General features: G+C 44.4%; 1 protein-coding gene across 6 annotated transcripts in view; it reads right to left on the bottom strand.

Annotated features, from left to right (window-relative positions):
• The window catches only part of LOC123993491 (E3 ubiquitin-protein ligase RNF130-like), a 90,814-nt gene that overhangs the window by 11,847 nt on the left and 51,809 nt on the right, over positions 1–27,158 (bottom strand). For 5 of the 6 annotated variants that reach the window (XM_046295690.1, XM_046295689.1, XM_046295686.1 and 2 more), the window contains exons 4-6: positions 25,016–25,087; positions 18,829–18,911; positions 2,665–2,761 (exon numbers count right to left, since the gene is read on the bottom strand). In XM_046295690.1, the coding sequence (XP_046151646.1) occupies positions 2,665–2,761; positions 18,829–18,911; positions 25,016–25,087 (252 nt within the window). Of the gene's footprint in view, positions 1–2,664; positions 2,762–12,157; positions 13,658–18,828; positions 18,912–25,015; positions 25,088–27,158 lie in introns of those variants that run through there. The other variant, XM_046295691.1, reaches the window with a different exon arrangement.

Here is a 27,158-nt window from a genome sequence, read left to right on the forward strand (position 1 = left end):
AGAGGAATGTTATGGCTAGTGGTTAAACACAACGGTTAGAGGAATGTTATGGCTAGTGGTTAAACAAGGATTAGAGGAATGTTATGACTTGTGGTTAAACACAACGGTTAGAGGAATGTTATGGCTAGTGGTTAAACAAGGATTAGAGGAATGTTATGGCTAGTGGTTAAACAAGGATTAGAGGAATGTTATGGCTAGTGGTTAAACAACGGTTAGAGGAATGTTATGGCTAGTGGTTAAACAACAGTTAGAGGAATGTTATGGCTAGTGGTTAAACAAGGATTAGAGGCATGTTATGGCTAGTGGTTAAACAAGGATTAGAGGCATGTTATGGCTAGTGGTTAAACAAGGATTAGAGGAATGCAGTGGCTAGTGGTTAAACAAGGATTAGAGGGATGCAGTGGCTAGTGGTTAAACAAGGATTAGAGGAATGTAGTGGCTAGTGGTTAAACAAGGATTAGAGGAATGTTATGGCTAGTGGTTAAACAACGGTTAGAGGAATGTTATGGCTAGTGGTTAAACAACGGTTAGAGGAATGTTACGGCTAGTGGTTAAACAAGGATTAGAGGAATGTTACGGCTAGTGGTTAAACAAGGATTAGAGGAATGTTATGGCTAGTGGTTAAACAAGGATTAGAGGAATGTTATGGCTAGTGGTTAAACAAGGATTAGAGGAATGCAGTGGCTAGTGGTTAAACAAGGATTAGAGGAATGTAGTGGCTAGTGGTTAAACAAGGATTAGAGGAATGTTATGGCTAGTGGTTAAACAACGGTTAGAGGAATGTTACGGCTAGTGGTTAAACAACGGTTAGAGGAATGTTATGGCTAGTGGTTAAACAAGGATTAGAGGCATGTTATGGCTAGTGGTTAAACAAGGATTAGAGGCATGTTATGGCTAGTGGTTAAACAAGGATTAGAGGAATGTTATGGCTAGTGGTTAAACAAGGATTAGAGGAATGCAGTGGCTAGTGGTTAAACAAGGATTAGAGGAATGTTATGGCTAGTGGTTAAACAACGGTTAGAGGAATGTTATGGCTAGTGGTTAAACAACGGTTAGAGGAATGTTATGACTAGTGGTTAAACACAACGAGAGGAATGTTATGGCTAGTGGTTAAACAAGGATTAGAGGAATGTTATGGCTAGTGGTTAAACACAACGGTTAGAGGAATGTTATGGCTAGTGGTTAAACAAGGATTAGAGGAATGTTATGGCTCGTGGTTAAACACAACAGTTAGAGGAATGTTATGGCTAGTGGTTAAATAAGGATTAGAGGAATGTTATGGCTAGTGGTTAAACACAACGGTTAGAGGAATGTTATGGCTAGTGGTTAAACACAACGGTTAGAGGAATGTTATGGCTAGTGGTTAAACACAACGGTTAGAGGAATGTTATGGCTAGTGGTTAAATAAGGTTAGAGGAATGTTATGGCTAGTGGTTAAACACAAGTTAGAGGAATGTTATGGCTAGTGGTTAAACACAACGGTTAGAGGAATGTTATGGAATAAACAACGGTTATGTTATGGCTAGTGGTTAAACACAACGGTTAGAGGAATGTTATGGCTAGTGGTTAAACACAATGGTTAGAGGAATGTTATGGCTAGTGGTTAAACAAGGATTAGAGGAATATTATGGCAAGTGGTTAAACACAATGGTTAGAGGAATGTTATGGCTAGTGGTTAAACCAGGATTAGAGGAATGTTATGGCGAGTGGTTAAACAAGGATTTGAGGAATATTATGGCTAGTGGTTAAACACAACGGTTCGAGGAATGTTATGGCTAGTGGTTAAACAACGGTTAGAGGAATGTTATGGCTAGTGGTTAAACACAACGGTTAGAGGAATGTTATGGCTAGTGGTTAAACACAACGGTTAGAGGAATGTTATGGCTAGTGGTTAAACACAACGGTTAGAGGAATGTTATGGCTAGTGGTTAAACACAACGGTTAGAGGAATGTTATGGCTAGTGGTTAAACACAACGGTTAGAGGAAAGTCTGATTTGTGTCATATTAACTTGTTAGGCCATGCTGATCGCTAACCCTGATTTTGACCATGACCTTAACATGAACACTTAACTTCAGAGAAAATAGCTCTTGTACCACTTTAGTCCTGGTTTGACTAGTTTCTGACGTCTGAACAATAGTTCCATAATTTACCAGCAGGGGGAATACTAGGACTACGGATGAGGTTATACACAGCTGGCATAAACAGATGGTTACGCAATTGCCTGGGCCATGTTCAGTCGCCAAACATTCTCAAACGTTGCAGATAGAAATTCCACGAATAAAGCTGATGTGACTCCTTATGCTACATGTCAGAGAGGCATGTTTGTTCTACATTGCCTATTTCTGTCTGAATGTTCCAAAACGTTGCATCGTACTGAGCGCGCCAAAGGATGAACATGGTCTGTCACAATGACGGGGAGTAGCTGCATGTGAAGGGCAACCTGGGGAAATAACGCCTTAATCTACAACACAACACAGGTTGTGTTGTATTCTACTGTTAATGAACATAACCATGTAAATGGAGATAATGACAATATATTAAGGCAATCTTTTTCCTCATTATTTGGGTCAAGAGTCGTTTGTGACGATCACATTTTGTATCCTGACTTCTAACACATTTCTACTGATAAGGAATTGAGATACTGACTATACTAATTACTCACCATGATGCCCAGAGCTTTGAGGATGTTCAGTTTACACATGGGACACGTACAGTGCTCATTCAGCCAGGGGTCCACACACAGCTTATGGAAGACATGTCTGTGCAGAGAGACACAGAAGCAAAGAACACGGTTGAAGAGCAGGAAACCACCTTCACAAACAAGCCCCACAACAGCCTCCATGCGACTCTTCAAAGTCAGACATGGCCGTCTTTACGTCCTGCGATTGCACAATGACCGCTCTGTTTGAGCTGACAAGGAGGGCCTAGAGTATGAACGAGCAAATGTAACATTTTATTAAGGTCCTGCAATAAACCATTTCTTAACAGGTTTACATACTATTTCTGAATCATTATTCCTACATTTGTAAATGTCAATAAGCAATCTCTAAAGAGTCATTGATGCATTTATAAGCACTATTTTAATTGAACTGCCTTTCTCGTCAGCACGCTAGGCTTGCTAATGCTAAGCTAGCATGCTGATGAAGAAGGCAGTTTACTTAAAATAATATTTATAAATATAATGTATAAATGTGGACCCCAGGAAGGGTAACTGCTGCTTCAGCAACAGCTAATGGGGATCCTAAAATTAAAAAAGAATAAAACAAGACTTAAGAGATTGCTTAAATGGTAAGTCAACTCTCTACAACCTGTTTATAAAGGGTTTATTAAGGGACCTTATTATAAAGTGTCACCGAAACGAGTCACGCTTTAAGACACAGTGATCACTGTGGCGCAACTTGGACACAAGGTTGACATTGTCTGTCCGTCATGACACAAGACTGCCATTGTGGATCTGAGAGAAACGTCATGTTTGAGATAGCGGTCTGTTCCCTATTTTGATATGATGCCGGACGGCCAGTTTCAATGCACTTCAAAAGGACCATTAGGACCAGATTTACTGTAGCTTGTCTTGCCTACCTCATAATATAATCACTAACCTTAACAGCTTAATGGCTTTATCAAAAGCATGGTGCATAGATTATTTCAACATTAAAAGATCCTCATGATGAGCATCCATAAAACAATACAAGGCCCCATTACATCATCGCTGAAGAGCAAATCCTTAAGTGCCAGTACCAACCATGCATAATAGAAAATACTTAACCGCCGATTCCTAAGGACAAACATAAAAGTGCATGTTGATTCTGTTAAGTGCCTGTCTAACATGGCCGGGCATTTCCTGGGCATGTTCTGTTGCTTATCGAAGCCACTTGCAGCGGCCCTCTACCAATGCTTTACTTTCTTTCAAGGGGGGCACAGAAAACAAGGGCTCCATGCATTAATGATGAGTCCGTTTACCATACAATGGCTTGGGGAGAAAGTCAGTGGGCAGTAATAAGCAGTCCTGCAAGAGAGAGACTTTTGGATAAGCTGTGGTTGTAGTGAGACTTGGATATACGTGTGTGTGTGTGTCGATAAGCTTTGATTGTGTGTGTGTGTGTGCGTGAGTGTGCATGTCTATTTATATAACCAGTGTGATAGTGTTTGGGAATGTGTCAAAAGGGTGAGCTTGTGTAGTAGTTTGTGTGATTGTTTGACTGATGTAAAGTCAGTCTGTCTGTATGTGTATGCTGTAAGTGAGACACTCCAGCCAGGAAAAGATTCCGCTCACAGTCTGTGCCTGCATCCCAGAAGGCCCATTGGGCTCTGGTCAAATGTAACGCACTATATAGGGAATAGGGTACCATAGTAAACACACGTTCTTAGAGCAGAGTAAAAACAGAGAAAAAAATGACAGTCGGACAGACGGGTAGATGCCTATTAGGTACTATAACAGATGCCATCACAGAACAACAACATACCAAGATACTTATGTTTGTTGTTCCTGTCTTGGTTGGTATGTTTGGTTTATCCAGATGACATGTTGAGGCATTTAAAATATTTGTCCGCTTGCCTACCTGCCTGGCTGTATTCCCGTCTGACTGCCTGCCAGCCAAGCCTGCCTGTCAGTCCATTCAAGTCTGACCAGAAAATCATCCCTCTATTGACAAGACATTTTCCTATAGACTGATATTAAATGTACAGAGACAAATTGAATGGCTGATGGCAGGTCAAGTGTACTCCCTTACTTCAATGCTTTTAGTTATTGATTGGGCATAGCAGAGTGTACTTAAGGGAGGCACCAGAGGGATTGGTGTTCAGAGATACAGTATGAACACAGAGGATGCAGCAGTATGCACACACGTGATAAGGACCGATAAACTCCAGTCTACATAAAAAGTCCTGTTCACCTCTCTCGCTCTCCCTCTCCATTGTTATCTCTCTCTCTGCCTCTCCATTGTTATCCCTCTCTCTCGCTGCCTCTCCATTGTTATCCCTCTCTCTCCATTGTTATCCCTCTCTCTCTCAATTGTTATCCCTCTCTCTCTCCATTGTTATTTATCTCTCTTTCTCTCTCTCCATTGTTATCCCTCTCTCTCTCTCCATTGTTATCCCTCTCTCTCTCTGACTCTCCATTGTTATTTATCTCTCTCTCTCTCCATTGTTATCCCTCTCTCTCTCTGACTCTCCATTGTTATTTATCTCTCTCTCTCTCCATTGTTATCCCTCTCTCTCTCTCTCTCCCTTTCCATTGTTATTTCTCTCTCTCTCTCTCTCCATTGTTATCCTCTCTCTCTGACTCTCCATTGTTATCCCTCTCTCTCTGACTCTCCATTGTTATTTATCTCTCCCTCTCTCTGCCTTTCCATTGTTATTTCTCTCTCTCTCTCTCTCTCTCTGACTCTCCATTGTTATTTATCTCTCTCTCTCTCCATTGTTATCCCTCTCTCTCTCTGACTCTCCATTGTTATTTATCTCTCTCTCTCTCCATTGTTATCCCTCTCTCTCCATTGTTATCCCTCTCTCTCTCTCTCTGCCTTTCCATTGTTATCCCTCTCTCTCTGACTCTCCATTGTTATTTATCTCTCCCTCTCTCTGCCTTTCCATTGTTATTTCTCTCTCTGACTCTCCATTGTTATTTATCTCTCTCTCTCCATTGTTATCCCTCTCTCTCTATCTCTCCATTGTTATGTATCTCTCTCTCGCGCTCTCTCTCTCTGCCTTTCCATTGTTATTTCTCTCTCTCGCTGCCTCTCCATTGTTATCCCTCTCTCTCCATTGTTATCCCTCTCGCTCTCTGACTCTCCATTGTTATCCCCCTCTCTCTCTCCATTGTTATCCCTCTATCTCCGTTGTTATCCCTCTCTCTCTCTGACTCTCCATTGTTATTTCTCTCTCTCTCTGCCTCTCCATTGTTATTTCTCTCTCTCTCTCTCTCTCTCTCTCTCTCTCTCTCTCTCTCTCTGCCTCTCCATTGTTATCTATCTCTCTCTCTGCCTTTCCATTGTTATCTCTCTCTCTGCCTCTCCATTGTTATCTCCCCCTCTCTCTCTCTCTGCCTCTCCATTGTTATCTCCCTCTCTCTCTCTCTGCCTCTCCATTGTTATTTCTCTCTCTGCCTCTCCATTGTTATTTCTCTCTCTGCCTCTCCATTGTTATTTCTCTCTCTGCCTCTCCATTGTTATCTCCCTCTCTCTCTCTCTCTGCCTCTCCATTGTTATCTCCCTCTCTCTCTCTCTCTGCCTCTCCATTGTTATCTCTCTCTCTCTGCCTCTCCATTGTTATTTCTCTCTCTCTGCCTCTCCATTGTTATTTCTCTCTCTCTGCCTCTCCATTGTTATTTCTCTCTCTCCATTGTTATCCCTCTCTCTCTCTCTGCCTCTCCATTGTTATCCCCCTCTCTCTCTCTCTGCCTCTCCATTGTTATCTCCCTCTCTCTCTCTCTCTGCCTCTCCATTGTTATCTCTCCTTGTCTCTCTCTCTCTCTCTCTGCTCTCCATTGTTATCTCCCTCTCTCTCTCTCTCTCTGCCTCTCCATTGTTATTTCTCTCTCTCTGCCTCTCCATTGTTATTTATCTCTCTCCATTGTTATCCCTCTCTCTCTCGCTGCCTCTCCATTGTTATCCCTCTCTCTCTCGCTGCCTCTCCATTGTTATCCCTCTCTCTCTCGCTGCCTCTCCAATTGTTATCCCTCTCTCTCTCGCTGCCTCTCCATTGTTATCCCTCTCTCTCGCTGCCTCTCCATTGTTATCCCTCTCTCTCTCGCTGCCTCTCCATTGTTATCCCTCTCTCTCTCGCTGCCTCTCCATTGTTATCCCTCTCTCTCTCGCTGCCTCTCCATTGTTATCCCTCTCTCTCTCGCTGCCTCTCCATTGTTATCCCTCTCTCTCTCTCGCTGCCTCTCCATTGTTATCCCTCTCTCTCTCTCGCTGCCTCTCTCTCTCGCTGCCTCTCCATTGTTATTTATCTCTCCCTCTCTCTGCCTTTCCATTGTTATTTCGCTCTCTCTCTCTCTGACTCTCCATTGTTATTTATCTCTCTCTCTCCCCATTGTTATCCCTCTCTCTCCATTGTTATCCCTCTCTCTCTATCTCTCCATTGTTATGTATCTCTCTCGCTCTCTCTCTCTCTGCCTTTCCATTGTTATTTCTCTCTCTCGCTGCCTCTCCATTGTTATCCCTCTCTCTCCATTGTTATCCCTCTCTCTCGCTGCCTCTCCATTGTTATCCCTCTCGCTCTCTGACTCTCCATTGTTATTTCTCTCTCTCTCCATTGTTATCCCCTCTCTCTCATTGTTATCCCCCTCTCTCTCTCCATTGTTATCCCTCTATCTCCGTTGTTATCCCTCTATCTCCGTTGTTATCCCTCTCTCTCTCTGACTCTCCATTGTTATTTCTCTCTCTCTCTCTGACTCTCCATTGTTATTTCTCTCTCTCTCTCTCTGCCTCTCCATTGTTATTTCTCTCTCTCTCTCTGCCTCTCCATTGTTATTTCTCTCTCTCTCTCTGCCTCTCCATTGTTATCGCTCTCTCTCTCTGCCTCTCCATTGTTATTTCTCTCTCTGCCTCTCCATTGTTATTTCTCTCTCTGCCTCTCCATTGTTATTTCTCTCTCTGCCTCTCCATTGTTATTTCTCTCTCTGCCTCTCCATTGTTATTTCTCTCTCTGCCTCTCCATTGTTATTTCTCTCTCTGCCTCTCCATTGTTATTTCTCTCTCTGCCTCTCCATTGTTATTTCTCTCTGCCTCTCCATTGTTATTTCTCTGCCTCTCCATTGTTATTTCTCTCTCTCTCTCCATTGTTATCCCCCTCTCTCTCTCCATTGTTATCCCTCTATCTCCATTGTTATCCCTCTCTCTCTCTGACTCTCCATTGTTATTTCTCTCTCTCTCTCTGACTCTCCATTGTTATTTCTCTCTCTCTCTCTCTGCCTCTCCATTGTTATTTCTCTCTCTCTCTCTGCCTCTCCATTGTCATCTCTCTCTCTCTGCCTTTCCATTGTTATCTCTCTCTGCCTCTCCATTGTTATCTCCCTCTCTCTCTCTCTCTTGCCTCTCCATTGTTATTTCTCTCTCTGCCTCTCCATTGTTATTTCTCTCTCTGCCTCTCCATTGTTATTTCTCTCTCTGCCTCTCCATTGTTATTTCTCTCTCTGCCTCTCCATTGTTATCCCCCTCTCTCTCCATTGTTATCCCCCTCTCTCTCTCCATTGTTATCCCCCTCTCTCTCTCCATTGTTATCCCCTCTCTCTCTGCCTCTCCATTGTTATTTCTCTCTCTCTCTCTCTCTGCCTCTCCATTGTTATTTCTCTCTCTCTCTCTCTCTCCTCCATTGTTATCTCTCTCTCTCTCTGCCTTTCCATTGTTATCTCTCTCTGCCTCTCCATTGTTATCTCCCTCTCTCTCTCTCTGCCTCTCCATTGTTATTTCTCTCTCTGCCTCTCCATTGTCATTTCTCTCTCTGCCTCTCCATTGTCATTTCTCTCTCTGCCTCTCCATTGTTATTCTCTCTCTCTCCTCTCCATTGTTATCTCTCTCTCTGCCTCTCCATTGTTATCCCTCTCTCTCGCTGCCTCTCCATTGTTATCCCTCTCTCTCCATTGTTATCCCTCTCTCTCTCAATTGTTATCCCTCTCTCTCTCCATTGTTATTTATCTCTCTTTCTCTCTCTCTCCATTGTTATCCCTCTCTCTCTCTCCATTGTTATCCCTCTCTCTCTCTGACTCTCCATTGTTATTTATCTCTCTCTCTCTCCATTGTTATCTCTCTCTCTCTCTCCATTGTCTCCATTGTTATTTATCTCTCTCTCTCTCCATTGTTATCTCTCTCTCTCTCTCTCTGCCTTTCCATTGTTATTTCTCTCTCTCTCTCTCTCTCTCTCTCTCTCTGACTCTCCATTGTTATCCCTCTCTCTCTGACTCTCCATTGTTATTTATCTCTCCCTCTCTCTGCCTTTCCATTGTTATTCTCTCTCTCTCTCTCTCTCTCTCTCTCTCTCCATTGTTATTTATCTCTCTCTCTCTCCATTGTTATCCTCTCTCTCTCTGACTCTCCATTGTTATTTATCTCTCTCTCTCTCCATTGTTATCCTCTCTCTCTCCATTGTTATCTCTCTCTCTCTCTCTCTGCCTTTCCATTGTTATCCCTCTCTCTCTGACTCTCCATTGTTATTTATCTCTCCCTCTCTCTGCCTTTCCATTGTTATTTCTCTCTCTGACTCTCCATTGTTATTTATCTCTCTCTCTCCATTGTTATCTCTCTCTCTCTATCTCTCCATTGTTATGTATCTCTCTCTCTCTCTCTCTCTCTGCCTTTCCATTGTTATTTCTCTCTCTCTCTGCCTCTCCATTGTTATCCCTCTCTCTCCATTGTTATCTCTCTCTCTCTCTGACTCTCCATTGTTATCTCTCTCTCTCTCCATTGTTATCCCTCTCTCTCCATTGTTATCTCTCTCTCTCTCTGACTCTCCATTGTTATCTCTCTCTCTCTCTGCCTCTCCATTGTTATCTCTCTCTCTCTCTCTCTCTCTCTCTCTCTCTCTCTCTCTCTGCCTCTCCATTGTTATCTCTCTCTCTCTCTCTGCCTCTCCATTGTTATCTCTCTCTCTCCCTCTCCATTGTTATCTCTCTCTCTCTCTCTCTCTGCCTCTCCATTGTTATCTCTCTCTCTCTCTCTCTGCCTCTCCATTGTTATTTCTCTCTCTCTCTCTCCATTGTTATCTCTCTCTCTCTCCTCTCCATTGTTATCTCTCTCTCTCCCTCTCCATTGTTATCTCTCTCTCTCTCTCTCTCTCCATTGTTATCTCCTCTCTCTCTCTCTCTCTCTCTCCATTGTTATCTCTCTCTCTCTGCCTCTCCATTGTTATCTCTCTCTCTCTGCCTCTCCATTGTTATCTCTCTCTCTCTGCCTCTCCATTGTTATTTCTCTCTCTCCATTGTTATCCCTCTCTCTCTCTCTGCCTCTCCATTGTTATCCCCCTCTCTCTCTCTCTGCCTCTCCATTGTTATCTCTCTCTCTCTCTCTCTCTGCCTCTCCATTGTTATCTCCCTCTCTCTCTCTCTCTCTGCCTCTCCATTGTTATCTCCCTCTCTCTCTCTCTCTCTCTGCCTCTCCATTGTTATTTCTCTCTCTCTGCCTCTCCATTGTTATTTATCTCTCTCCATTGTTATCCCTCTCTCTCTCTGTCTCTCCATTGTTATCTCTCTCTCTCTCTCTCTCTCTCATTGTTATCTCTCTCTCTCTCTCTCCTCTCCATTGTTATCTCTCTCTCTCTCTCTCCTCTCCATTGTTATCTCTCTCTCTCTCTCCCTCTCCATTGTTATCTCTCTCTCTCTCTCTCTGCCTCTCCATTGTTATCCCTCTCTCTCTCGCTGCCTCTCCATTGTTATCCCTCTCTCTCTCGCTGCCTCTCCATTGTTATCCTCTCTCTCTCTCTCTCTCTCTCTCATTGTTATCCCTCTCTCTCTCTCGCTGCCTCTCCATTGTTATCCTCTCTCTCTCTCTCGCTGCCTCTCTCTCTCTCTGCCTCTCCATTGTTATTTATCTCTCTCTCTCTCTGCCTTTCCATTGTTATTTCGCTCTCTCTCTCTCTGACTCTCCATTGTTATTTATCTCTCTCTCTCCCCATTGTTATCCCTCTCTCTCCATTGTTATCCCTCTCTCTCTATCTCTCCATTGTTATGTATCTCTCTCGCTCTCTCTCTCTCTGCCTTTCCATTGTTATTTCTCTCTCTCGCTGCCTCTCCATTGTTATCCCTCTCTCTCCATTGTTATCCCTCTCTCTCGCTGCCTCTCCATTGTTATCCCTCTCGCTCTCTGACTCTCCATTGTTATTTCTCTCTCTCTCCATTGTTATCCCCCTCTCTCCATTGTTATCCCCCTCTCTCTCTCCATTGTTATCCCTCTATCTCCGTTGTTATCCCTCTCTCTCTCTGACTCTCCATTGTTATTTCTCTCTCTCTCTCTGACTCTCCATTGTTATTTCTCTCTCTCTCTCTCTCTTCTCTCTCCTCTCCATTGTTATTTCTCTCTCTCTCTCTCTCTCCTCTCCATTGTTATTTCTCTCTCTCTCTCTGCCTCTCCATTGTTATCGCTCTCTCTCTCTGCCTCTCCATTGTTATCTCTCTCTCTGCCTCTCCATTGTTATTTCTCTCTCTGCCTCTCCATTGTTATTTCTCTCTCTGCCTCTCCATTGTTATTTCTCTCTCTGCCTCTCCATTGTTATTTCTCTCTCTGCCTCTCCATTGTTATTTCTCTCTCTCCTCTCCATTGTTATTTCTCTCTCTGCCTCTCCATTGTTATTTCTCTCTGCCTCTCCATTGTTATTTCTCTGCCTCTCCATTGTTATTTCTCTCTCTCTCTCCATTGTTATCCCCCTCTCTCTCTCCATTGTTATCCCTCTATCTCCATTGTTATCCCTCTCTCTCTCTGACTCTCCATTGTTATTTCTCTCTCTCTCTCTGACTCTCCATTGTTATTTCTCTCTCTCTCTCTCTGCCTCTCCATTGTTATTTCTCCCTCTCTCTCTGCCTCTCCATTGTCATCTCTCTCTCTCTGCCTTTCCATTGTTATCTCTCTCTGCCTCTCCATTGTTATCTCCCTCTCTCTCTCTCTCTGCCTCTCCATTGTTATTTCTCTCTCTGCCTCTCCATTGTTATTTCTCTCTCTGCCTCTCCATTGTTATTTCTCTCTCTGCCTCTCCATTGTTATTTCTCTCTCTGCCTCTCCATTGTTATCCCCCTCTCTCTCTCCATTGTTATCCCTCTCTCTCTCTCCATTGTTATCCCCCTCTCTCTCTCCATTGTTATCCCTCTCTCTCTCTGCCTCTCCATTGTTATTTCTCTCTCTCTCTCTCTCTGCCTCTCCATTGTTATTTCTCTCTCTCTCTCTCTCTGCCTCTCCATTGTTATCTCTCTCTCTCTCTGCCTTTCCATTGTTATCTCTCTCTGCCTCTCCATTGTTATCTCCCTCTCTCTCTCTCTGCCTCTCCATTGTTATTTCTCTCTCTGCCTCTCCATTGTCATTTCTCTCTCTGCCTCTCCATTGTCATTTCTCTCTCTGCCTCTCCATTGTCATTTCTCTCTCTGCCTCTCCATTGTTATTTCTCTCTCTGCCTCTCCATTGTTATTTCTCTCTCTGCCTCTCCATTGTTATCTCTCTCTCTCTCTCTCTCTCTCTCATTAAGTGTTTCCCGCTCCTCTACGAAACACTACAAGGTTGCCAATAAAAAGTAGTTATCCATCTTGGTAGCATTGCAGTGTGCCCTAAAACCACATACGTGATGAAGGGCACAAATCAAAAAGGTACATTTTGGTACTACTAACATGACCAGTCAACTGCACAGGTTACTCCAAATTTGTAATTAACCTACCTATGGATTGCAAACAGAAATTAGCTCTTTAGTTAGACTAACTGACACTTATGTATATAGTGTCATGTCCTGACCTTAGTTCCTTTTTATGTCTCTATTTTAGTTTGGTCAGGGCGTGAGTTGGGGTGGGCATTGTTTTGGTTTCTAGGTGTTTGGCCTGGTATGGTTCCCAATCAGAGGCAGCTGTCAAACGTGGTCTCTGATTGAGAACCACACTTAGGCAACCTGTTTTCCCACTATGGGTTGTGGGTAGTTGCTTTCTGTGTTTGTGTCTGCACCAGATAAAACTGTTTCGGTTGTTCTCTGTTGTTTTGCATTTTAGTGTTCAGTTTCAAATAAACAATATGAACACGTACCACGCTGCACCTTGGTCCTCACCTTCTTCCACTAACGGCCGTTACATGCAGTAGTTCAGAGATAATGATTATTGTGCATTGCATTGCATTCACCTAATTAAATAATAGCAGGTTGAGTGAGGCCTGAGGCAAAAAAAACACTTTAAAATCAGTTGCAACGATGTTAAATCAAATCATTTTATTGGTCGCGTACACATATTACGCTTAAGTTATCGCAGATGCAACAAAATGCTTATGTTTCTAGCTGTTACAGTGCAGTAATAACAAACAATACAAAATAAATTCAAATGAAGAAATATCAGAACGAGCAATGTCAGGGTCTGGAATACAGGTCTATCTGTATTTGATAGTGTGTATAGACATTATGGACAATATGTGATTAGAAAAGGTGTGTACAGCAGTAGTTATATAGGATGAGCATTGACTAGAATACAGTATATACATGTAAAGTGGGTGAAACAGTGGAGTACAGGGTGGTAGTGATGACTGTTTAACAGTCTGATGGCCTGGTTATCAGTCTCTCGGTCTCAGCTTTGATGAACCTGTACGGTCTCTGCCTTCTAGATGGTAGTGGGGTAAACAGGCCATGGCTCAGGTGGCTGTGGTCCTTGATGATCTTATTGGCCTTTCGTGTGACACCAGGTGCTGTAGATGTCCTGGAGGGAAGGCAGTCTGGAGAGCCCTGCTCAGAAACTTTCAACTTCCTTTAATGCTAGCGATAGTCGATGCCTGACTATCAGCACGTCCACACCTTCTGTGAGGACGAGGACATACTGTATATGAAGTCTTGCCCTTTTTGCCTCATAGGAAGGACCTGTGTTCTTCACTTCCCCTTCTCCCAGCCCCTCTGATTGCTCCTCTTCGACAGAGACTGGATAAGCAGGATGGATGGAGAGCATTAAATGGTAGACGGCCCGTTTGCATTTCTGATATCTGATCTGGACTGGTCTGAGGAAGGAGTGGGTACATAGTCCTTGAGTCAGTTGGGCCAAACTAAACATTTACATTCAAGTCATTTAGCAGACCCTCTTATCCAGAGTGACTTACAGTTAGTGCATTCATCTTAAGATAGCTAGGGCTTCCCGAGTGGCGCAGTGGTCGAAGGCGTCACTACAGACCCTGGGTTCGATCCCAGGCTGTGTCACCTCCGGCCGTGACTGGGACACCCATGAGGTGGAGCACAATTGGCCCAGCATCATCCGGGTTAGGGGAGGGTTCGGCAGGCCGGGATATCCTTGTCCCACCGTGCTTTAGCTACTCCTTGTGGCGGGCCGGGCACCTGCACGCTGACTTTGGTCGCCAGCTGGATGCGGTTTCCTCCGACACATTGGTGCGGCTGGCTTCTATGTTAAACGAATATTGTGTCAAGAAGCAGTGTGGCTTGGCAGGATTGTGAATCGGGGGACCCACAGCTCTCGACCTTCGCCTCTCCCGTGTCCTTAGGGGAATTGCAGCGATGGGACAAGACTAACTACTAATTGGATATCACAAAATATCCAATTGGAGAAAAAGGGGTAAAAGTACAAAAATATTTATATACAAAAAAAAATAAACGATAGCTAGGTGGGACGTCATTGTAAGTATATTTGTCCTCAATAAAGTAGCTATTAGCAGAGCTAGTAGGTTGTAACCCCTTAAACATAGCCCCAATGCGACTACACAGAGATCAGACTGCTAATTTGGCTGCAACTAAAGAGCAACAGTGCATCTCCTAAGTCTAGGAACACCCATCTTCTCTCCATCTGAACTGATCTACAGATTCAAAATAGAGGTGGTCGGATGTCTACTGGGAATCAGCTTTCAGCTGTCCAGTTCTTTCACATTAGTGCAGATGAAGGAGATGAAGTAGAGGAGGCAAGTAGAGGAGTGGACTCTGGATGTTCTGACATCCACAAGGCCAGAGAAGACACAGCAGATGGTGTCCAAGAACAAGACTGCCGGACAAGGGCGCAGTGGTGTGTGTGAGACAGAAAAATAGAGAAAGTGTGTGTTCGCTGCTGAGGGCTTATGTGTGCACGCATGCGGAGTATATACAGTATATACAGTGGGGAGAACAAGTATTTGATACACTGCCGATTTTGCAGGTTTTCCGACTTACAAAGCAGCTGTAATTTTTAATCATAGGTACACTTCAACTGTGAGAGACGGAATCTAAAACAAAAATCCTGAAAATTACATTGTATGATTTTTAAGTAATTCATCTACATTTTATTGCATGACATAAGTATTTGATACATCAGTAAAGCAGAACTTCGCTGGGCAATACGGACTTTCAGCTCCCTCCAAAGATTTTCTACTGGGTTCAGGTCTGGAGACTGGCTAGGCCACTCCAGGACCTTGAGATGCTTCTTACGGAGCCACTCCTTAGTTGCCCTGGCTGTTTGTTTTGGGTTGTTGTCATGCTGGAAGACCCAGCCACGACCCATATTCAATGCTCTTACTGAGGGAAGGAGGTTGTTGGCCAAGATCTCGCGATACATGGCCCCATCCATCCTCCCCTCAATACGGTGCAGTCGTCCTGTCCCCTTTGCAGAAAAGCATCCCCAAAAAATGATGTTTCCACCTCCATGCTTCACGGTTGGGATGGTGTTCTAGGAGTTGTACGCATCCTTCTTCTTCCTCCATACACGGCGTGTGGAGTTTAGATCAAAACCTCTATTTTTGTCTCATCAGACCACATGACCTTCTCCCATTCCTCCTCTGGATCGTCCAGATGGTCATTGGCAAACTTCAGATGGGCCTGGACATGCGCTGGCTTGAGCAGGGGGACCTTGTGTGCGCTGCAGGATTTTAATCCATGACGGTGTAGTGTGTTACTAATGGTTTTCTTTGAGACTGTGGTCCCAGCTCTCTTCAGGTCATTGACCAGGTCCTGCCATGTAGTTCTGGGCTGATCCCTCAACTTCCTCATGATCATTGATGTCCCACGAGGTGAGATCTTGCATGGAGCCACAGACCGAGGGTGATTGACGTCATCTTGAACTTCTTACATTTTCAAATAATTGCGCCAACAGTTGTTGCCTTCTTACCAAGCTGCTTGCCTATTGTCCTGTAGCCCATCCCAGCCTTGTGCAGGTCTACAATTTTACCCCTGATGTCCTTACACAGCTCTCTGGTCTAGGTCATTGTGGAGAGGTTGGAGTCTGTTTGATTGAGTGTGTGGACAGGTGTCTTTTATACAGGTAAGGAGTTCAAAAAGGTGCAGATAATACAGGTAATGAGTGGAGAACAGGAGGGACTCTTAAAGAAAAACTAACAGGTCTGTGAGAGCCGGAACTCTTACTGGTTGGTAGGTGATCAAATACTTATGTCATGCAATAAAATGCAAATTAATTACTTCAAAATCATACAATGTGATTTTCTGGATTTTTGTTTTAGATTCCGTCTCTCACCGTTGAAGTGTACCTATGATAAAAATTAGACCTCTATATGCTTTGTAAGTAGGAAAACCGGCAGTGTATCAAATACCACTGTATATATACACAGTTGAGTCGAAAGTTTAGATACACCTTTGCCAATTACATTTAAACTCAGTTTTTCACAATTCCTGACATTTAATCCTGGTAAAAATTCCCTGTCTTAGGTCAGTTAGGATCACCACTTTATTTCTTTATTTTAAGAATGTGAAATGTCAGAATAATAGTAGAGAGAATTATTTATTTCAGCTTTTATTTCTTTAATCACATTCCCAGTGGATCAGAAGTTTACATGCGACCAAATACTAATTGAGTGTATTGCCGTTAAATTGTTTAACTTGGGTCAAACATTTTGGGTAGCCTTCCACAAGCTTCCCACAATAAGTTGGGTGAATTTTGGCCCATTCCTCCTGACAGAGCTGGTATAACGGAGTCAGGTTTGTAGACCTCCTTGCTCGCACACACTTTCTCAGTTCTGCCCACAAATTTTCTATAGGATTGAGGTCAGGGCTTTGTGATGGCCACTCCAATACCTGGACTTTGTTGTCCTTAAGCCATTTTGCCAGAACTTTGGAAGTACGCTTGGGGTCAATGTTCATTTGGGAGACCCATTTGCGACCAAGCTTTAACTTCCTGATTGATGTATTGAGATGTTGCTTCAATATATCCACATACTTTTCCTCCCTCATGATGCCATCTATTTTGTGAAGTGCACCAGTCCCTCCTGCAGCAAAGCACCCCCACAACATGATGCTGCCACCCCCGTTCTTCACGGCTAGGATGGTGTTCTTCGGCTTGCAAGCCTTCCCCTTATTCCTTCAAACATAACGACAGTCATTATTGCCAAACAGTTCTATTTTTGTTTCATCAGACCGGAGGACATTTCTCCAAAAAGTAAGATCTTTGTCCCCATGTGCAGTTGCAAACCATAATCTGGCTTTTTTATGCCGGTTTTGGAGCATTGGCTTCTTCCTTGCTGAGCGGCCTTTCAGGTTATGTCAATATAGGACTCGTTTTACTGTGGATATAGATACTTTTGTACCCGTTTCCTCCAGCATCTTCACAAGGTCCTTTGCTGTTGTTCTGGGATTGATTTGCACTTTTCGCACCAAATTACGTTCATCTCTAGGAGACAGAACGTGTCTCCTTCCTGAGCGGTATGACGGCTGCATGGTCCCATGGTGTTTTAACTTGCGTACTATTGTTTGTACAGATGAACGTGGTACCTTCAGGCCTTTGGGAATTGCTCCCAAGGATGAACCAGACTTGGAGGTCTACAATTGTTTTTCTGAAGTCTTGCCTGATTTCTTTAGATTTTCCAATGATGTCAAGCAAAGAGGCACCGAGTTTGAAGGTAGGCCTTGAAATATATCCACAGATACACCTCCAATTGACTCAAATTATGTTCATTAGCCTATCAGAAGCTTCTTAAAGCCATGACATCATTTTCTGGAATTTCAAAAGCTGTTCAAAGGCAGAGTCAACTTAATGTATGTAAACTTCTGACCCGCTGGAATTGTGGTACAGTGAATTATAAGTGAAATAATGTGTCATGCACAAAGTAGATGTTAACAAACTAGTCGGTTAGGACAAAAAATTTGTGAAGTGGTTGAAAAACGAGTGTATGTAAACCTCCAACCTATGTGTATGTAAACCTCCGACTCCAACTGCATGTGTGTGTCGGAGGAAGAGGAAGTGTGTGTGTTTGTGGGTGCAGGTCATTTGGCAGCACTGGATCTAAATATAGCCGGAGCTACCTAGCAGGGGTTACGATTCACAGTGTGCAGCGAGACGAGATAGCCTTGATAGTGTCTACATTTCCAAAACAGACCCGACTCCATTTAGCAAGAGAACAACTCCCTTTTCTCTCTAACTTTGTCACGCTCCCTCACCTCCCCCCTCCTTCCCGTGCTCGTTATAATTCATTTTTTTCTTCTTCCAATACCTCCTCCGGTCTGTTACTTTCCGTAACTCCATCTTCTTTTCCCTCTCTCTTGCTCCTTTTTCCTGGCAAGAGCTTAAATGTCATCTCTCACTGACATTACATTTTCCACTTCCTTTGTAAAGCATAGTGATCCACTAAACCAACACGTTGTATGTGTGTGTCCTACAACTGATCCTAAATCAGACCCAAATGGTCAAACCAGAGGTGATTGACAGGTAGGAAAGACTCCTCCTATTGTATCAAGGTTTTTAAGGTTTAAGATTTGTCACTTCAACTGCATAAATACAGTATTAACTTTCTACCTTTCCTTATTGGTGGTGTGATACATCTTAATATGTGCAAATTAACGATGGCTGAACTGTGGGGAGGTGTGTCTCTGGTCTAGTCTGTTGTGCGTCAGTGCAGTCGTCCCACTGAGCAGATCAGCAGGAAAGGTGTGAGACGGATCTGATGGGGGTGGGGGGCGGCGCCATGTGATGGATGGGTGTGGAGATTGCCTCAGACAGGAGGAGAAACTTCAGGGAGGGGTAGAAACGCACGTCGGAGGAGGAAGGAGGGAAGAAGAGGAGGAGGGAGGGGATGTAAGTGGATGGTGTGACATTGAGAATGAGTGGATGGCGGACATGTTGTATTCCGAATCCGAGCGAGAGTTTGTTGCGTGTAAGAGCCACAAGGGCTGTGTCAGGCTGTCCCACACTCCTAGCTTAGGATGTATAGGAGGTACACACACAGTCAATCCACCAAACACACACACTCACTTGCAGGGCAGGATGCGGACCACGTCGTTGAGCTGGTATCCCTCGATGCACACGGCGCAGTGGTTGAAGTCCGGGTCTGTTTCCTGCAGCATGGAAGACAAACAGAACAGGCCAGTCAGTGTCAGACAGCTACAATGAACAGAAAGCCATCTATTACTGAGGAAGAACAGTGACAATCAGACACTTTGCTTTTGACCATTCATATTCACTATCAACCAGATGATAAATAGCTGGTTTGTTCAACAGGCCGAGGTGCAGTACCAAACATGGCCAGTGTTTCCTCTTGAATGTTTGTTTGGAGAGGCATCAATACACTTTAGACATCCAGGAGGGCTGGGACTGAAAGTTGTATATTATTGTAGGCAGGTTGGCTGGCTTTGTAAAGGAACGTAATGGTAGGGGAAACATGTTCAGTATACGGAGTACAATTAAGTAGAGTACTCTTGTTGAATCAGCATGTCAGGGATGGAACTGAGGCCACGTTGCCGTGTCAACCACACCCATCACCGTGACAACAGCCATGGCAGGTGGCGGCACGTCTGTGACTGACTGACTGCCCTGGCATGTCCATCACAAGGTGTCACGCTTAAGCATGCCATATGAGGAAGAGAGAGAGGGGAAGGTGGGAAGAGAGGAAGAGGTGTGAAAGAGGTAAAGGGAGAGGGAGTGAAAGACAGCGATAGAGGGCGATGACACAAAGCATGACAAGAGAGGTGCAGAGAGCCAAGGAATGAAAGAAGGAAAGAGGGGGTGATAGACTGAAAGAAAGATGGCAGAAAAGTGTGATAGAGAGAAAGAAAGAACAGTTTGATAAAGAGAGAATATGTGAGAGAGAGAGACAGAGATGTAATCAATGCTGTTTTATTTATGGAGGGTGGCTAACCATCTCTGCTGACAATAGAGAAGCTGCCACAGAGGTGCACAAGGACAGACTGGTGCCCAGCCCCGCCTGGCCCTGGACTGAATTAGCACGCGGTGCCGAGCGAACAGGGAGGGACCGATCGATACGCCAGGAAGAACTGAGACAACACAGACCTGTCATCTCTCTAGTCAAACCTGGGAACACTAGCCTAGTCCGACATGTATGCGCTGACACACACACACATACGTACATACACACAACTTTTCAAAAGTTTTGGGTCACATAGAAATGTCTTTGTTTTTGAAAGAACAGCACATTTTTTGTCCATTAAAATAACGTAACATTTATCAGAAATACAGGGTAGACATTGTTAATGTTGTAAATGACTATTCTAGGTGTCAACAGCTGGTTTTTAATGGAAAATCTACATAGGCGTACAGAGGCCCATTATCAGCAACCATCACTCCTGTGTTCCAATGGCACGTTGTGTTAGCTAATCCAAGTTTATCATTTTAAAAGGCTAATTGATCATTAGAAAATCCTTTTGTAATTATGTTAGCACAGCTGACAACTGTTGTTCTGATTAAAGAAGCAATACAACTGGCCTTCTTTAGACTACTTGAGTATCTGGAGCATCAACATTTGTGGGTTTGATTACAAAATGGCCAGATACAAAGACCTTTCTTCTGAAACTCATCAGTCTATTCTTGTTCTGAGAAATGAAGACTATTCCATGCGAGAAACTGCCAAGAAACTGACGATCTTGTACAACGCTGTATACTACTCCCTACACAGAACAGTGCAAACTGGCGCTAACCAGAATAGAGAGAGGAGAAAGTTTGAGAAACAGATGCCTCACAAGTCCTCAACTGACAGCTTCATTAAATAGTACGCGCAAAACACCAGTCTCAACGTCAACAGTGAGGAGGCGACTCCAGGATGCTGGCCTTCTAGGCAGAGTTCTTCTGTCCAGTGTCTGTGTTCTTTTGCCCATCTTAATATTTTATTTTTATTGGCCAGTATGAAATATGTCTTTATCTTTGCAACTCTGCCTAGAAGGCCAGCATCCAGGAGTCGCCTCTTCACTGTTGAGATATATAAATATATACACTGCTCAAAAAAATAAAGGGAACACTAAAATACATCCTAGATCCGAATGAAAGAAATATTCTTATTAAATACTTTTTTCTTTACATAGTTGAATGTGCTGACAACAAAATCATCATAAATGATCAATGGAAATCAAATGTATCAACCCATGGAGGTCTGGATTTGGAGTCACACTCAAAATTAAAGTGGAAAAACACACTACAGGCTGATCCAACTTTGATGTAATGTCCTTAAAACAAGTCAAAATGAGGCTCAGTAGAGTGTGTGGCCTCCACGTGCCTGTATGACCTCCCTACAACGCCTGGGCATGCTCCTGATGAGGTGACGGATGGTCTCCTGAGGGATCTCCTCCCAGACCTGGACTAAAGCATCCGCCAACTCCTGGACAGTCTTTGGTGCAATGTGGCGTTGGTGGATGGAGTGAGACATGGTGTCCCAGATGTGCTCAATCGGATTCAGGTCTGGGGAACGGGCGGGCCGGTCCATGGCATCAATGCCTTCCTCTTGCAGGAACTGCTGACACACTCCAGCCACATGATGTCTAGCATTGTCTTGCATTAGGAGGAACCCAGGGCCAACCGCACCAGCATATGGTCTCACAAGGGGTCTGAGGATCTCATCTCGGTACCTAATGGCAGTCAGGCAACCTCTGGTGAGCACATGGAGGGCTGTGCGCCCCCCAAGAAATGCCACCCCGCACCATGACTGACCCACCGCCAAACCGGTCATGCTGGAGGATGTTGCAGGCAGCAGAACGTTCTCCACGGCGTCTCCAGACTGTCACGTCTGTCACATGTGCTCAGTGTGAACCTGCTTTAGTCTGTGAAGAGCAAAGGGCGCCAGTGGCAAATTTGCCAATCTTGGTGTTCTCTGGCAAATGCCAAACGACCTGCATGGTGTTGGGCTGTAAGCACAACCCCCACCTGTGGACGTCGGGCCCTCATGGAGTCTGTTTCTGACCGTTTGAGCAGACGCATGCACATTTGTGGCCTGCTGGCTCTGGCAGTGCTCCTCCTGCTACTCCTTGCACAAAGGCAGAGGTAACGGTCCTGCTGCTGGGTTGTTGCCCTCCTACGGCCTCCTCCACATCTCCTGATGTACTGGTCTGTCTCCTGGTAGCGCCTCCATGCTCTGGACATTACGCTGACAAACACAGCAAACCTTCTTGCCACAGCTCACATTGATATGCCATCCTGGATGAGCTGTACTACCTGAGCCACTTGTGTGGGTTGTAGACTCCGTCTCATGCTACCACTAGAGTGAAAGCACCGCCAGCATTCAAAAGTGACCAAAACATCAGCCAGGAAGCATAGGAACTGAGAAGTGGTCTGTGGTCCCCACCTGCAGAACCACTCCTTTATTGGGGGTGTCTTGCTAATTGCCTATAATTTCCACCTGTTGTCTATTCCATTTGCACAACAGCATGTGACATTTATTGTCAATCAGTGTTGCTTCCTAAGTGGACAGTTTGATTTCACAGAAGTGTGATTGACTTGGAGTTACATTGTGTTGTTTAAGTGTTCGCTTTATTTTTGTTGAGCAGTGTATATCACACAATATGTTAGAAATGTGTAAGTGCTTAAGATCCAGTTCTCTCGAACTTTGTTCCAACCAACTAAACCATTTAGAAAGGGCTATGCAAAATTGGAAGAGCAGTGACAAGTACTCCTACGTATGGGAATTCTGCTCAAGTCTGACAGGTTGTATAGAACAGATAGTTATCCGTACCAGGTCGCCATGCAGAGATACAGAGGACAAAAACATAGTACTGAGGCCCAACTGACCTAGTAGGGGAGGGGCAGTAGACCAGTTTTAAGACCCTGGGGAGTCTGCTCCATTTTCCCCCAACCCTGACCTCCTGTCACTGTGAGCGAAGCAAGCTGCTGTAAATGGCTGCCTGATTAAATATGAATGTTGTCCTCTACAGAGGCTGCTGGCACAGAATGAGGCCAAGGCACACAGCACAGACCAGGCCGTGTGTGAAATAGGCTTCTGCTAAAATAAAGCAGATCTGTGTCACTAATGGCAGATTTTCATGATGGCAGAATCTGAGCTTTGTAGGGCCAGCGGATGACTGGGGTTGTGGAAGGGCAGAGAAGTGTCTCTCACCACCACAAGTCACTTTGGACTATGAGACTGAACTGATGTGTTATCAGTTGGCTACGGACGTGATGGAATAGTCCCTAACGCAGCCCGAATGTGTCCTATATGGACTGTGACACGTGGGTTACAGAGCTGACCAGTTCACTATTGAACGTGGTGAAGTGGTCCCGGAGTTGACCAGCGTCAGCGTTGACCGAGATGGAGTTGACAGAGGCCTGGCCCATGTCCTAGGGACTGGTAAAATAGGTGACAGCGCTGACCTTTTAATGTTGGCACTGCTATTTCAATCAATTGAACAACAGCGCTTCCGTTTTGATTGAGCTGGACAATGGTGGTATTGTTGGTCTATGAAGGAAATGGCCCTCCAGCTGAGCAATAATGTTTAATTAAACTAATGACCTTCATAGCATAACAGTCCATAGCAGCCGCAACATGTTAGAGATGCAGTGAATGCTGCTACATGAATTTCTGATACACAGTAGTGATGGCTCAATTGGTTGGAGCATGTTGCTCATAACTCCAGAGTTACAGCTTTGGTTCCCACATGGGTCCACAAATAGTGAATTTATGCATTCGCTGTAATAACCATATAAAAGGTTGTATAGATAAGGGAAGGGCAGCCAAACATACTGGCTTAGAATGCTTCGTATTGTATCCCGGCAGTATCAGGTATACTGTAATTAGTGTAATTAATGTAATTAGCTCTCGACTGCAGTCCTTGTCGGCTGTCGATGGTTATGGCAAGAGCTCGACATTGTGTTACAGCAGGGGAAGAGCTATCACACGGTTGTCGCTGTTTCTCCCAAACCCTCCTTCCACTTAGTCATAAGGGCTCTTACGTCCAAAGCCATCAAGCATGTGCGAGGTTAACATCATTTACTGTCCAGAGGGACGTTGTGGCCTGAAACTGGTTGGTTATTTGTGACCAGTGACACTGTAGCCTGTTGTCATATCCGTCATCACTGTAACAGGCTGTATTATCTACCAAGAGCCTTGGCCCCTTAGTGCCTACCTTCTCCCCCCCTATCCTTCTGCTCCCCAATATCCAAGCTCGACATCCGGCTCAGTGAGGTCAATCACTCCCGGCGGCCTTCCTCCAGATGGGAGGTTTCAATTTCTGCGGCACACTCCAAGGCCCATGGTTTATTCATGAACAGAGACCTGTCTGACCTTGGCGAGGGCTCAGAGGAGAGGAGGGGCCGGACGGAGAGGACCGACCCGCTCTCCCCTCCTCCAAGCTCCGTCAGCCCTGACACTCGTCTTCACCGGAGACATTCTAAGAACCTCCGTTACACATCACTAGCATTTCACTTTTTCAGTCAGATGGGATTTCTACCATTTATGGCATGTATCAATGTAAGAAATACATCTGGTGTTACTATGGGAGGATTTTAGAAAGGATTTGAATCGTTCGTCTTCGTTTAGTTGTTCTGGTTACACACGTTGACTACCAACCACATATTCTGGAATATTTGAATAATGATCCCAAGCAGTTTGTATTTAACATTCACAAGAGTGCAAGATCCCTCGATCAATAAATCAATCCTCTCCTTTGACACGTATGGCTGCAGCCAGCTCGTCTCCAATCGCCTACAAACACAGAGGTTAAGCAGACACTTCCGTCCATCCATCCATACACTCATCCATCACCTTTGACAACCTCATTCGGAGCTCTTTTCGAGGTGAGAGGCATAAATAAAGAAGAAAGCCTAATACCATAATAAACGTCCTTGTGTCAGATCCTACAGGGCCACCATTCCTGGAAGGACTTGATTTGCGAGAGAAACATGGCAGAAGCCATATTACTAATGGTGAACCTTCCACCAACCATTGGTCCGGAAGAGAAGAGCCAAGAAAGGACAGCGTGAATGGGTATTGGGAGGAATGTCTTGGTTTGTACAGGCAGAAATGTATTTATCATATCTTCCTAACATTATTTAGACAAGGCTGGATTATGGACCAAGATCAACTAGACTGGATATTCTCAAATTCTGGAAAGGCTCAATCCCATATCTCTAGCCAGCATGGACAAATGGCAATACATGGTTGAGAAAGTTACTAAGTTTGTGGACAGGGGTTGACATGGACAAGAAATAGTGCAGGCAGGTTTACCTTGTCCCCTTTCTTCACGGTCCTGGTTGTCAGCTTCCCTATGGCTTTCTTAGCAGCATCTCCAAGTCGACGCTGGCAGAGAGAGAGAAGGGATGAAGGGAGGGAGGGAGGGAGAGCAGGGGGAGGGAGAGATAATATTAAGGTGAATCTGGAGAGCAAATGTAGCCTGAGGGTTGAATTAACAATAGGAATGCAATATAACTTAGTCGGCAAAAAATACTCCTCTCAAACTAATTTCCCCAAACTCCATAGTGTAGCAGTAATTCATCATCCTTTTTGCTTTAAACATTTCAAACTATTGGGGAATGTGTGCAAAACAGTGCAGAAACATTGACGTCCTGTCCAGTCAAAGACATGATTGTTAAGGCGAGTTGTACTTTAAAAATGGATGAATAATTATATTATATTTGAATTCCCCGGCCTGTGAATTTTAGAACATCATGTAGCTCACTCAAACCATCCCCAGATGGTGTCAGAGAAAATATGGGATCATATACACACTCCCCAAACTCCCAGTGTCCTCTGCTACCTTCCACCAGTAGGTTGCTAGGGATGTTGCTAGGGGGCAGGACATGTGACAGTCCTTCTGCCTGCTCAGGTCAGAGCCTCTTCATTCTCTCTCCAAGTGGACAAGAGAAGAGTAGGGCATAGACAGTGAGGGATGTTATTGAAACTTGTGCATTTACTATTGGTTAATGTTTCTAGTTGTTGCTATGTTATGCAGTCATTTTCTTATGCCACCATCTCCTTATACAGTACTTGTTTTTTTATTATTTTTTATTTATTTCACTTTTATTTAACCAGGTAGGCTAGTTGAGAACAAGTTCTCATTTACAACTGCGACCTGGCCAAGATAAAGCATAGCAGTGTGAACGGACAACAGAGTTACACATGGAGTAAACAATTAACAAGTCAATAACACAGTAGAAAAAAGGGGAGTCTATATACAATGTGTGCAAAAGGCATGAGGAGGTAGGCGAATAATTACAATATTGCAGATTAACACTGGAGTGATAAATGATCAGATGATCATGTACAGGTAGAGATATTGGTGTGCAAAAGAGCAGAAAAGTAAATAAATAAAAACAGTATGGGGATGAGGTAGGTAAAAATGGTTGGGCTATTTACCGATAGACTATGTACAGCTGCAGCGATCGGTTAGCTGCTCAGATAGCAGATGTTTGAAGTTGGTGAGGGAGATGAAAGTCTCCAACTTCAGCGATTTTTGCAATTCGTTCCAGTCACAGGCAGCAGAGTACTGGAACGAAAGGCGGCCGAATGAGGTGTTGGCTTTAGGGATGATCAGTGAGATACACCTGCTGGAGCACGTGCTACGGATGGGTGTTGCCATCGTGACCAGTGAACTGAGATAAGGCGGAGCGTTACCTAGCATGGCCTTGTAGATGACCTGGAGCCAGTGGGTCTGGCGACGAATATGTAGCGAGGGCCAGCCGACTAGAGCATACAAGTTGCAGTGGTGGGTAGTATAAGGTGCTTTAGTGACAAAACGGATGGCACTGTGATAAACTGCATCCAGTTTGCTGAGTAGAGTGTTGGAAGTGATTTTGTAGATGACATCGCCGAAGTCGAGGATCGGTAGGATAGTCAGTTTTACTAGGGTAAGCTTGGCAGCGTGAGTGAAGGAGGCTTTGTTGCGGAATAGAAAGCTGACTCTTGATTTGATTTTCGATTGGAGATGTTTGATATGGGTCTGGAAGGAGAGTTTGCAGTCTAGCCAGACACCTAGGTACTTATTGGTGTCCACATATTCAAGGTCGGAACCATCCAGTGTGGTGATGCTAGTCGGGCATGCGGGTGCAGGCAGCGATCGGTTGAAAAGCATGCATTTGGTTTTACTAGCGTTTAAGAGCAGTTGGAGGCCACGGAAGGAGTGTTGTATGGCATTGAAGCTCGTTTGGAGGTTAGATAGCACAGTGTCCAATGACGGGCCGAAAGTATATAGAATGGTGTCGTCTGCGTAGAGGTGGATCAGGGAATCGCCCGCAGCAAGAGCAACATCATTGATATATACAGAGAAAAGAGTCGGCCCAAGAATTGAACCCTGTGGCACCCCCATAGAGACTGCCAGAGGACCGGACAGCATGCCCTTCGATTTGACACACTAAACTCTGTCTGCAAAGTA

Source organism: Oncorhynchus gorbuscha, linkage group LG13 (genome assembly GCF_021184085.1).
Source record: "Oncorhynchus gorbuscha isolate QuinsamMale2020 ecotype Even-year linkage group LG13, OgorEven_v1.0, whole genome shotgun sequence".
Lineage (NCBI taxonomy): Eukaryota > Metazoa > Chordata > Actinopteri > Salmoniformes > Salmonidae > Oncorhynchus > Oncorhynchus gorbuscha.